This window comes from Notamacropus eugenii, chromosome 5 (assembly GCF_028372415.1).
Source record: "Notamacropus eugenii isolate mMacEug1 chromosome 5, mMacEug1.pri_v2, whole genome shotgun sequence".
Classification (NCBI taxonomy): Eukaryota; Metazoa; Chordata; class Mammalia; order Diprotodontia; family Macropodidae; genus Notamacropus; species Notamacropus eugenii.
In genome coordinates, this window is record NC_092876.1 from 107,310,216 (window position 1) to 107,323,817 (window position 13,602).

The window sequence follows — 13,602 nt, forward strand, 5'->3', positions numbered from 1 at the left end:
TATGTTAAAAAAGTCTGCAATATCTCATTTAAAAATATATATTAATACTTACTGAAGTTTCTTCTTCCATCTCTAAAATATATGAGATTCCTTCATCTGATGGTGTTCCTGAGGGTTTACTCCACTGTAAGGACAACCAAGTAACTCCAGCTTTAACGAGTATAGGACTTGCTGGCATGGAAGGGGCACTGCCTGAGGTGTGATATAAGACTTCTTCACTAAAGCCACTGTTACAAACAAAAAAATATTCATACTAAATAGAAGGAACTAGAAATATTCATTAACACCTTAAGAATTAGTATATGATGACAGATTGATTGTAGTGGTAATAATCCCTTGGCTTTGATAAATGTAAAACTCTTATAATATCCTTTTATTCATGCTACTCATACATATCATTCTACCTCCCAGCTCTGACTGTACTTCTGTGCTAACTGTCCTTCATGCATGGAATGCACTCCCTTCTCATCTCTGCCTCTTGGAATCACTTATTTCCTTCAAGACTCAATTCAATCACCACCACAAAAGCCCATGTGTGCTCTCAGGTGCTACCCTTACAAATCCCAGTCACCTTATAATTTGATTGGTATGCATGCATGCATGAACACAAGTACAATGTAGTCACACACATACATATATTCACCTTGTTTTACCACGATCCAAAAAATACCCATCACCATCATAGCTCCAACTAATTAAAAGATATTTTAAAGATCTTATATGTAATCTCTGGGGTAGTTGCAGACATAAGATAATGACATCACCTCCTATTTTTATGGAACTTTGCTGCTTTCAAAGTCCTTTCAAATAATTGTATCTAAATACTGTATGAAAAATCAATTCTTAATCACTTAAGTCATAGACCAACTATCAATCAATTTCACTAATCAGAGGCAAATTTAGATCATGTAGTTGAATGGATGATCTAAAATAAAATCCATTTCAATGTTACTTTGGGACCTCTATTAAAGTTTTATTCCAATGCCTCAAGGGCATGGAAGCAACCCTGGGTCCTTAGGACTATGTCAAATAAGAGTAAACTTTACCAGGTTCTAAGTCAGACTAGGGGGAGCTTCAAATATTGGCCTGGCAACAAAGGACTAGCCTATTTCAATTTGGAAAGACTTCATCAGAAGTTTGGTGATGGGTCATGATTTGGGGGCTGGGGGGAAGAGACCATAATTAAGTACAAGCACTTTATTGGCAAACATACTTTTGTTTACTCTACGCCAGCAGGAGTTGTAAGAGAATGCCTTTAACATCATTAAAATTCTGAAAGCAGAATTTGTTCCAGATAATTAGCACTGTGGAAAACTGAAAGGTAATTCTCGTAATAATTCATATAATATTACTTACCTTGTGCCCTTGTCATTTTTGGCTGCCAGTCTAAACTTGCAACCCATTGCTGGTGATAATTTAGTAATCCTATATTGTTTCTGTTGGCCAAAGTAACACTGGCAAAATTCTCCATTTCCTTTTCCCTAAAATGAAAGCATGAATTTTATATGTTGTACATTGTTACAAAAATACAAATCAACACCACTGTTACTGAAAGCCTACTGGGTAACAAACAAGATATTATACATCATATGTGTTTTTGTTAAAGACACACACAAGCCACAAATATCAAAGGAAGGCAAACAGTACTTGAAAAGTTCATTATCTCATAGCTCAAAAGCAATGAAGTTTATATGTTATTTAGGGGGAAGATCATGGCACTATCCAGTTATATACTTAAAGTGCTTTAGGATGATTTAAACCAATGTGTTTCGTTAAAAAAAAAGCTCTATATTTGCAATTATAGAAAGGCTTGAACTAAATATATGAAAGAAACCTTGTGGGAAGAAATGCCTCCTAACTAAGAGTTATGAAATAATAGAAGAAAATTTGGTGCTAAATAGTAACTGTTCTAATAAGAAGAAAATATTACCCTCTCTAAACACATTGATGGAGCTGGTAAAGGAGTATTACGGTTTGTGATACAAATTTTAGAAATACATTTGAATTGATTTAAGTCTAACACCATACAAAGAAAAACCATGATGCCTAACTTCCCTTCTCATCTATCAGATTGAGATTAGGAGCCACTTTACAGCTTTCAACTTTCTACCAGGGGCTTATGCTTTCATATTTATATGGATGTATGTACTCTTCTATTAGTTAGAGATATTCAATATTTTTTTAAAGTCAAACTTTAAGTCAACACATGCCAACTCCTTTTCTGTCTTGAAAGTAGTAAATAGTTACAGGATTGAATAGGCCATTCAAATGGATTTATTTCCTTCAGGCTACTCCTTTCAGCTGAGTTCAAATCCTGCTTCAGATACTAACCAGTATGACTCTGGGCAAGTCATTTAACCCCTGTCTGCCTCAGTTTCTTCATTTGTAAAGGGAGGATTCTAATAGCACCTAGAACAAGTTGGTTGTGAGGAGCAAGTGAGATAACATATGTAAAGCACTTTGCAAACTGACAAGCATTTACCACTAGAAAGACCAGGTACATCAAATGACATAAAATGTGTTATAATTTTACTTTGAAATAACTTCCAATCCATGTCTGTTTTCTTTGCCTTACGGATAAAAAATGCACTCTTGTTGCATCTTTGCCCTTTGAAGCCTTCTTAAATTCCAGTCCTAGTGTTAGTGGGTTAGAAGAGCTATATGTATTATCTGTAAAGGAATAGAATGTACTAAGAAATTCCTTAAAATGTTCTACATAAATGTTACTTGTTTAAGAAAATGACTGCAATTAGGAGCCTTGAGCAAGATCTGGTGTCAACAACAGTAAGAGCCCATCAGTGGGCAAAGTGGAGAGAGCATCAGGCAGTTAGTAAGACCTAGATTTCAATCCCAACGGAGATGTGAGATGATGGGCATATCACAACTACTCTGAAGCCCCAGGTTCCTCATCTCTAAAATGGGGATAATTCTGGCTGTAATTTCTACTTCACAGAATTCTTGGTAGTAGGCACAAACGAAATAGCATCTCTAAAGCATTTTGTAAATCTATAAACATCAATTACCATTCCAAGAATACTGATTAATGTGCCATATCCAAATAATTCACAGAGTTCTTATTAAGCAATAAAGTAAAATAAAGTTAAAAACTTAGTTTTCACAATCTTTCCAAAATTAGAAAGAGATAATGAAAACTGATATTTTCTTCAAATAAAAGATGTAATATTTTCTTAAATTTCAAAAAACCAGCAAAGTTCTTTGAGATGATTAAAATTTTTCTTCTCAAGTGCTATAAATCAATTAGGAAAAAGGCAGTATAATTTAATTAATTGTCATGACTGGAATTACTTAGTATGAGCTCTTGGCAGGCTCACCACTATTTTGCACTTAAGGAAGAAGGAAAAAAAGGGAGAGAAACTTACCTGAACAAAACAGTCAAAGCAACTTTATTCCTAATAGCAACAAATTGGATCTGAAAAGGAGTGTGGCATCATAATACAGAGCTAGCAAGACTTAGTGATTCAAGCCCTACCTCTGACCACATTGGTTCTGAGACTGGAGGCTAGTCACATAACGTCTCAGTGGTTCTAGGAAACTGACGAGAAGTGTCACAGAAAGTGTCAATCTGTACTGGAAAAGGTACTCTGGAGCTTCATATACCAAAGAAATGATGGTTCCTAGCTATGTCCTGGCTCCAGGCATTTCTACTCACTGTCTACCAGGTTTTTCTTCTCCATTACTACCTCCTCCTGTCTTCCTTCAAATTCCACCAAAAATCTCACCTCCTACAAGAAGCCTCTTCCAACTCCACTTAATTCTGCCTTCCCTTCACTGATTATTTCTTATTTGTCCTTTATAGAGATTGTTGTCTCCTCCACTAGATTCTGAGCTCCTCTCAAGGGCAACAACTGTCTCTTGCCTTTTTTTGTATCCCTAGCATGGAACAAAATGCCTGGCACATAGTAGTTACTTAATTAATGCTGACTGACTGACTAAATGACTATGCCTTTTGCTAACAAACTAGAGGCAATTTATTGTATCCCATGACTGGGAAATAGTTGAACAAACTGTGGTATACCAATGTCCTAAAAGAAAATTATTATGCCATTAAAGTTATAGATGTGTAGTCTATAAAGAAATGTGAAAATACATCCAAAATCATGCAAAGAAGAGAAGAATTAAATGACAGAAAATACACTAATAAAGGAAAGAGGCAAAAAAAGACAGAAATAAACATATGTTTATACATATATCCCTAGATTTTTTGAGTTTTGCAGTGAAGCAACATCTTAGATACCACACAGTGGTAGTATAGTCATTATAAGGCTATTCCTAATTTAGATCAATAAATTTAGTTTCATCATGTGAATAAAGTACTAGTACAACAAAGTACAAATTACATTATTCCTAGTAAGTGAAATGACTATATTCTGATGCATAGAGAATTTTTTATGTTTTCATAGGCATAAAGTGGAGAGAAAAAGTCGTAAAACATATGTAACATGTAAAGAAAGGACCATGTCTGGCCACAGTCTCTACTTCAGCACAATCTTCTCACCAGAGAGCTGAGCAGTTTGCAGTTTTGCAAAGAAAGCTGGAAGCAGTAAGTCTAAGCTTTGCCAAGTGAAGTGACCTAACTAAGAACAGAAAACAATAAGAAATAGAAGGGCTGCAGGGGTCTGGAATCTGGCTGGCTATTACTAATGTGAAAGTGAAAATTAAAACTACTTACATGAGCTGATGTGCCTGAGATAATCCACTCTGCAGTCCCATTCTTACCTCTGTAGCTTTAATTAAGGCTCTTCTCTGCATTAGGACCTATTATCCTTTGTATTTGGCAATTCCTAGACAATATTTTTGCTGTCATTGCTTCTACACTCTTCTGCGAAACTAGGATTAAAGCTACTTTCTTTTTTGCAAGGCTAAGAAAGACTATATTACAAGAGAAGTATGCAAGTTACAGTGGTAAGAGAAGCTTTAGCAAGTGAGTTAGCACAGAGGGAATTGCAAGTTTTAGGCAACCATAGTTTTGTACAGATTGACCTCTCACCGAACGCTGTATAAAAAGTTTAATAGGCTTTCCAAAGGGCACAAATTATTTTGAAAAGTAAACTGGAATATAAATATGGGACTTCATTGTATGGTACTATTCACAGGAAGCCTGAGTTCACAATATCATGTGCTTTAAAAACATGAGATCTCAGTATCAGCTATAGTATGAACACAATCCTGATCACTCTGAGGAAATGAAAATATAATTAGTATTAACTGGCTTACCTCATCCCATTCTAAAAGGTAACTTTGGATTTTAGAACCATTATCACAAGGTGCCTAAAATAGAGAATAATTACAAATCAGAACATTGACAAAAATTTATTGTGCTGGACTTATTTAAAGAATTTATGTCACAGCCATGTGTTGTGACTTTTATTGACAGAAAATGTACAGAGAACAAAGAAATACAAAACAGTCAATGATATATTTTTAAAGAAGAGACAGCTAGGCAGCATAATGGTTAGGGCATTAGGACTTGAATTAGAACATGCATTAGATATTTACTAGCTGTGTGACCTTAATCTTTCTCAGTCTCCATTTCTCATCTATTTACCTCCCAGGGTTGTTGTGAGGATCAATTGTGAGACACTGTGAGATAATACAGGTCTGTCCTAGATAAACTTTAAAGTAATATACAAAGGTTACTATTAATCAAAATTTGGAAGCAAAGGCATGGAGGTGGGAGATATAATGTTGTAAAGAGGCAAGAGCAAGTAAGTCAGTTTGGCTGTAGCTCCTGTGTGCAGGAAAATAATGTGTAGTCAGTCTAGGAAAATAGATTGAAGTGAGATTATGAAAAGTGTTAAATGACAGGGGAGTTTTTATTTTATCCTAAGGGCAATGGGAAACCACATTTTTTTTTTTTTAAAGAGTTACAGGGACAGAATTGTACCTTAGGAATAAACATTAACTATGCAGTTGTAAGGAAAGATGAATTGTAGAAGAAAGATATAGGACACAGGGAAAGAATTAGGATCTCTATATACAAAAATACTTAAAGCAGCTCTTTCTGTGGTGGCAAGGAATTGGAAATGGAGGGGACACTCATCAATTGGAAAATCGTTGAAAAATAAGTTGTCGTATATGATGGTGATAGGATAGTATTGTGCTATAAGATGATGATGAGGAAACTCTCACAAGAATCTGAACTTACTTGAACTGATATAAAGTAAAGTAAGCAGAACCAGGACAACACTGTATACAGTAACAGGAATATTGTTAAGGATGACCTACTAAGAAAGGATTAACTACTCTCATCATGACAGTGATTCAAGATAATTCCAAAGGAGTCATGATGAAAAATGTACCTGCAGAGAACTGATAAACTCTGAATAATCTGCAGATTGAAGCATACTTTTTAAACTTCATTTTTCTTGGTTTTCTTTTTTGTGTTTTCTTTTGCAAAATGGCTAATATGGAATTATGTTTTGCATGACTCCCCATGTATAATGTATATATCAAGTTCCTTGATTTCTCAATGGGTGGGGGAAGAGCTGCAGGGAGGGAAAAAATCTGGAACTCAAAATATAAAAATAAGTGCTAAAAAATTGAAACAAACAAAAATGAAAAGCTTCAGCATAGAATCATGTACTTCACAGCACTAAAAACTGATTTGCTTTCATTTAACATTAAATCCTCACAAGCCTGATTATCTGACTTCCCAGACGAAAGCATATTAGAAGCAGCAAACTCACTGGGCTAGATACAATGAAAGCAGCCAGGAGTGACAGCTGAATGCCAGGAAGAGAAGCCAGGAAAAACTAAAAAGCAGACATCAAACTGTGATCTTTATTATGGCTCAGTTCAATAATGAATGCTTAGAATGATGAAAGTAAGTTACCAAGAAAACATTACAGCATGCTAAGTATTCTCTGTTGAAAAGGGATGCGTGTATCCATAACTCAATACCTCATTTTCTAGGCAATACTGAGAATAAGCTATTCGTGCATAATATACATGCACCTCATGTGTATCATGATTTTTTAAAAACCCATTTTAATGGAAACCTTTCTAAAATAGGTTACTTACTGTGAGTTCTAAAACTGAGGCCACTGAACAAAACTGAACTTATTCTTGCTGTCTAAGGTCCAGCATTATAAATTGCTAATGTATACAACATATTGTTAGGCTGTGGTGATATCAGAAAGGCAACACAGTATGGCAGAGAGAATTGTGAAGACAAAGTCAGGGAAGACCTGGATTTGAATACTACTGCTTTTCACCCATGGGCTGAAAAGCACTTAACTTCACCCTTAACTTCTCCAACTCTCAGCTCCCTCATCTGTAAAATGAAGCTAAGGATAAGTTAGTCCCTATCTCATAGAGTCACTGAAAGAATCAAATGAGGCTAATTAGTGAAAAGCACTTTGCAAACCTCCTGCTATATAATTGTTGGCTTATTAGCTTTTATGCCATCTCAGGCTACTGAAATATGCTTATCCTTATCCTAAAAGATTTAAAAACCCCTACCCATTTTTGAATTTGTGATTTTCTTTTATAATTTTCCTGTCTCCTCTGCCTTGTCAGGCTTTCATAATGCCTACTTCTAGCAGTTGTTGTACAAACTAGACCACCCAACTTGCTGCTTTTCATCTTTGGCAAGTTAGGAAATGAGATAAACAAGCTCCCTGAAAAGGCATCTAAAATAAAAGTCAAAACACCTGAAGGGACTCTTCTGTGAACTAGAATTTGCTGAATGGAGTCTGTGACAACTCTTTTGGCTGCTTAGAGACCTGTGATGCTTATTTTCAGGTTCTTGATGGTGAACTGGTTGGCTGTGGTTGCGGGTTAAACGACTGCTTCCTGTAATATAGCTTAGAAAACAAGTTTAAAAAATAATAAAAAAAAATCTTCCCCCTTCTCATGGGCTTTTACATGTTAAAATCTTCCAAATCATGGAATACTAGAGTTGGAAGGGATGTTAAAGGTCACCTAATTTAATCACTCATTTTTACAAATGGGGAAAGTAAGGCCCAGAAAGGTGGAAAGACTCAGGACTCTGACTTTCTTTTCTCTACAACATACTGCCTACTGCCTCTAGACATAATTTCAACTTTGGATTAATTGGAAAAATTCATGGAATACAATACTGTACTCTCTGATCCTGCTGGTTAAAAATAATGTTAAACTAAGTAATTCTAGGTCCTTAATAAACTAGTAAAGTAGTTCCCTGGCTTCATGGTAACACTTTGAGACCATCTGTATGCACATAAATATATTCACATAGCCTGTACAATGTTTCCTAATTCCATAGAAATCTCACCAACTATCAGTAGATTCAAGGAGAAGAGGGAAGGTCCATTAGCTCTAAGCAAATATGGATACCTTGAGAATTTTAAGCTAACAGATGTACTCATTCAATATGCAATCTTGGTTTCCTTATCTGCAATCTGGGAAATAATACAAATACTACTTACCTCATAAATGGGAGTGTTATTTATGAGAGTCAAAGGAGATTAATTTATATCATGCATTTAAATCATAAAACAAAGCACAAATGGAAACTATATTAGCTAGACCCCTCAAAAACAAGATCAACATATCAGGCTCTAAACACCACCAAACACCTTCAAGATACTTTTGTAGGAATCAGTATGTGGATGACAATGTCTTTGAAATATACAGAGAAGACATGAAAGACATCTTTGGACAGTCAGCACAGTGCTATGATAAACTTGGAAATGTCTATTTTCTCCAATTCTCTATCAGGAATGCCCAATTTTTCAAAAGCGATCAAAACAAAAGTTCTAACTGCAGCATGCATGCAGGGCAGGGAGGCCACATACAGCATGGTGCTGTGGAAAGAGTGCTGAATTTCAAGTCTGAGGACCTAAATTAAAATCCTCTCTAAATTAAATTCCCTCTCTGCTACCTGTGTGACTCTGGCAAGTGACTAAGGCTCTCTTGGATTCAGTTTTCTCATTTATAAGACAAGGGGGTTGGATGGAATGGGTTCTGAAGTCTCTTCCAGCTTTAGATCTAGGATTCAGTGAGGCTGAAAAAATAATTTGCAACTAAACCAAAGAAACATACTGCCTTTGAGTTTTTATAAACTAAACAGTTTTCACAGATTGTACAAACGATTTCTAGTCTTTTTTTTTCTGCCTAGTTTTCATAAGTGCACTTGTAGACAATTACTGGTAATGCCTTAATTTTCTGTCTCATGCTCATGCATTTAATAAAAACTTGAGCAGCACTGTATTGAAACATGAAGAAGAGTAATATGCAGATATGCATAAATGTATTGCTAACTATAAAAACATGATATCTTTATATTTTATCTCATCAACAAGAATTCAGTTCTTTGGATAAAAACACTCAATATTCCATCTAAAAAACTTTTTAGAATGTACTTACCTTCCATTGTAACGTAAGTGAGTTTTTGGTTCGGTTGGTAATTCTTGGTGGGTTGGGTACATCGGGTTCACAGCTCAGTGTGGTAAAACTTTCAGCTTCTGAAGGGCTTCCCTTTATGGAATTACATTCTGCTTGTATTCTAAAGTAGTAAAATAAAGAGTTTACCTAGAGGAATTCCTGTATTCTTCTGCTAATAGAATTCCCCTTAACATATGTGAAACACATTTGTTCAAGAGTGAGTTTTGTACAAATGTCAAATAATGAACTTTTCTCATAATTATTAAATTGTAAGCTGAGCAGATTTCATGTATCCTATAAAATGTTTATTTGTACACCATTAAAATACTGAAGTTAAAAAGATTTTTTTTCAATGAAAATACAAATAGTTCTTAAGTTTAAATGCTACTGACAGAAGCCTATATTCCATTTCAGTTATGTTTTCCCACCAAAATGAATATATACAAAGTGGTTCCTTCCTGGGAGTTACATTTTTATAAATGTAATTTGCTCTACTAGAAGAAAATAAGTAACTAGAATTACTCACTTTGCATAATAATCTGTTGCTGGCTTGAGGTCATTTACAGTGACACTTGTTTCTTCTCCACTAGGAAAAAAGATTTAGCACTGCTTTTATACTCTGTAGCATATCACTGTGATAAATGAATACTTACCAGAACAATTACATTGCATTTTTTAGGTTTTTTTTTTAGTACCTATATAGAAAAATATTCTTCTGACTCTAGTACATGTAAGTAAATTTTTGTGACTGATTTAGAATTTAGATAATTAGAATATGAGTTGTGTTGAAATGTATCTGTATAGTCCAAAGATAGGGCTTCACAAAGATTCATTTTGTTAGACTAGAACAAAGGAGATGGGATGTTTTACTTCCTCAAGAAAAACTACTTTTACACAACTAAAGCATTACTACAAATAACATTATGACAAATGTAGCAAAATCTGTAAAGTTTGTTGGATATTTTTTCATGTTACTGAAGTGCTTGAATGTAATAAATCCAAGTGCTTGAATGTAATAAATCCAGACTTTCTCTACTTCAAATTAGTATACCTCATTTCATAAGAAAAGAATGGAATTTGCGATGTAATGGAAAGAACACTGGATATGAAGTTAGAGGAAATGAGTTCAAATACTCATCCGTGACCATAGAGAAGTTAGTTAGTTTCTCTGGGTACCCGTTTTGTTATTTGTAAGGTAAGGTTGCTGGTCAGTATGACTTCCAAGGTCTTTTCTAGATCTGAGCTCTATATGCCTATGAATTACTAAATAAAGAAAATCTTTCAACGACAACAGGCCCTTCCCAGCCTCCTCACCCCAAAATCAGCGTTAGATTTCTCTACCCTGGTTTGTATAAAAATGTTTCTAACCCATGGGGTTGCTATAGGTATGGAAGGTTGGATATTTAGACTATTAGAGGTAAGGATTAGATCTCTGATTTCAATGGCATAGGTAACTCCCAGGTGAGGAAGCTCCCTTGACCAATAAAGGTTATAGACATGAGAGATGACTGTCTTCTCCAGGGCACACAACCTGTAAACAGTATGTGTCAGAGATGGGAAATAAACTCCAGGTCTTCTTGATTTCAAAACTAGTTTTCTAATTAATCCCTATGCCATACTGCCTTAGTTGGTCTATTATCTATTTTTTATTTCCATTCTTCAACTCATTCTCTTCCCTTTCATCTTCCTCAGTTTCTCCTCTTCTCTGCTTTCTGTGTTCTTTTTTGTTGTTGCCAACTACTACTGAGAGAAGCTAGTGTAGAGAGATGAACAACTTCTATCATTCAACAAATACAAAACGGATCCAGATAAAACTAGGTTTACAAGAAAAAACTTATAAGGAAGTGACCAAAAAAACCCCAAGACTATCAGAGCAGTATGTCAGAAAGAAAGCATAGTAGGGTTAGGGTGGAGTTCTGCAGTGCAGATACAGATAAGAATATCTTAAATATTTGAATAGAAGCCATTAGTAACAGAACTGCAAGAACCTTTATTTTATCTGAAAAGAGCTGGTGTATATTATGGTCTGCCTTAAAAAATTTGTTAGCTCATAAGAAGATGTCAGTGCAGAACGGGGACCAGGCATTAGGTAAGATTGCTCTAGGGGGTGATGCTTTATTAAACTTTACTTTTCTTCTTTTCACCCAGCTACTTCTTTATGGTGTAGGCCTGGTAACTCAGCTCATAATTTCTTTGTACTTGTAATGTAACATAATTAACCACTAAGAGATCATTGTGTTCCACATAGCATAGACTAACTAGTAGTGTATGAACAAAATCTAGAAAAAACACATTTGTTACACTGAATTATCCATAATAATCTGCTATAATGAGGAATATCAATTATAACTATGGCCAGTTGATATGCAATACACATTCAAACTTGGCATTTAGAACCACAAGATGTTTTCAAAATCTGATTGTAAGCATGATACGAAGATGAAGTAAAAGAACTATATTTATACATAAATGTAGATCAGATTTAAAATCAAGTTTTTTTTTCACAGATCAAGTCAATGGACGAAGAATCTCAAAAACATTTCATACTTGAGAGCTCTCTATTCACCTGTGATTACATCAATGTAAGGAGAACTACCAATGAAGAACTGCTTCTACTACTGTAGTTTGGATACTTGTTGTGATTTACAATTTTAGAAAGTTGTTTGAGGGAGAAATGAAGTGACCTGCCCATGGTCACACAGCTAGCATGTGTCAAAGGCACGACTTGAAACCAGGTATTCCTAACTTTAAAGCCTTTATTCATTATGTCATTGTGGCTCATCTAACCAAATTAGAGTTGGAAATTATTTTGTGCGATAGGAGGGAGAAAAATAAGAATGAAAAATACCTACGCGTAAACACTTTTATATTTCCCATCCTTTCCAGTATTTGAAACCAGAATTTCATAACCATATAGCTCGGGCATATTATTTTCCTCTGTTTCCCCATTAATGCTGCTGGAAGGAGGTGACCATGTAAGTACTACTGTTCTTGCTTGTATGTCTGATACCTGTTAAAATATAACATTTAGAAATTCTTTAAAACATATGTAGTGGCTGAAATGTGACTGTATGCTGTGAAGAATTACAAAAAAAGTTGAGAATAGACATGACTCCCTATTCACTATACACTAATACAAAAAGCTTGTAATTTAATGGGAAGATAGAATTAAACACACAAAAAAGAAGCTAACATTATATATGATACATATATATATACACACACACAGATATATATATATATATATATACACATATATAAATATACACACGTTTACACAGAATAGTTCATCTGGAGAAATATGCCCATTTTCAGTTGGGCATGAATACTGGTGAAAGGTCAGAGAGGGTGTGCCAAATATGGGAACATTTAGGGCTATTCAAAGTTACTAGGACTACTGATGCCACAGAATTAAGCAGATCCCTGCCTCCCCTCCTCAAACTGTAAATTTTTTTTTAAAATTCTCAAGGTCAGAACACCATTATCTGTATTTTGTTTATTCTGCTTAGGAGAAAAGCTCAAATTGGGATGTCAATATAGAAAATGGGGGATAAGGAGTAAATGTGATAAATATTCTAGAAAATAGAAAGAACATGGTAATAGTATAGATATAAGTATTGTATACTCTAAAGAGGAAAGGAGAGGGGAGGGGAGAGAGAGAGGAATAGGCAATTACTTTGTAGTTGTTAAGTGTGAGCGAACAAGAGGAACAGGGATGTTGGCAACTGTGATAGGTAAGGAAAGAATGAGTTGTTGGGAAGGATGAACTGGGGGCATGTGAAGACAAAATTTTAGGTGGCTTTAATTTTGTGTGTTGGTGAAACATCTGCACAACAGCTGCAACTTAAAAAAATACAGGATTGTCATTTTGTGGGGAAAAACTGTGGCCATTTATTCTAGTCATTTAAATTCAACAAATGTGTTATTAAAGACTTATTATGTATAAAGGACATGTTAGGAAGAATGACCTGAAATACAACAGTCTTTTTTTCTATGCATATTGCAGGCTTTAACTTTAGTGGATGGAAATTGCAGACTAAAAATATTTGTTATAAAAATAAGGGCAAGTATTAATACCATAAATTTAGAGCTAGACAGGCCCTTAGAAGTCACCTTATTTAACTTTCTCATTTACATCCAAGGAAATTGAGGCCCGATGTTCCCAAGACAGTAAGTGACAGATCCAAGACCCAAGTCTAATAAGTTTTTTTGCTG

General features: G+C 34.9%; 1 protein-coding gene across 12 annotated transcripts in view; it reads right to left on the minus strand.

Moving 5' to 3' along the window:
• FNDC3A (fibronectin type III domain containing 3A) overlaps positions 1–13,602 on the minus strand; it is a 213,810-nt gene that overhangs the window by 43,024 nt on the left and 157,184 nt on the right. For all 12 annotated transcript variants that reach the window (XM_072610542.1, XM_072610537.1, XM_072610543.1 and 9 more), the window contains 6 exons: positions 12,240–12,397; positions 9,914–9,973; positions 9,370–9,508; positions 5,236–5,289; positions 1,357–1,481; positions 53–227 (listed from right to left, as the gene is read on the minus strand). In XM_072610542.1, coding sequence (XP_072466643.1) covers positions 53–227; positions 1,357–1,481; positions 5,236–5,289; positions 9,370–9,508; positions 9,914–9,973; positions 12,240–12,397 — 711 coding nt within the window. The remainder of the gene's footprint in view (positions 1–52; positions 228–1,356; positions 1,482–5,235; positions 5,290–9,369; positions 9,509–9,913; positions 9,974–12,239; positions 12,398–13,602) is intronic.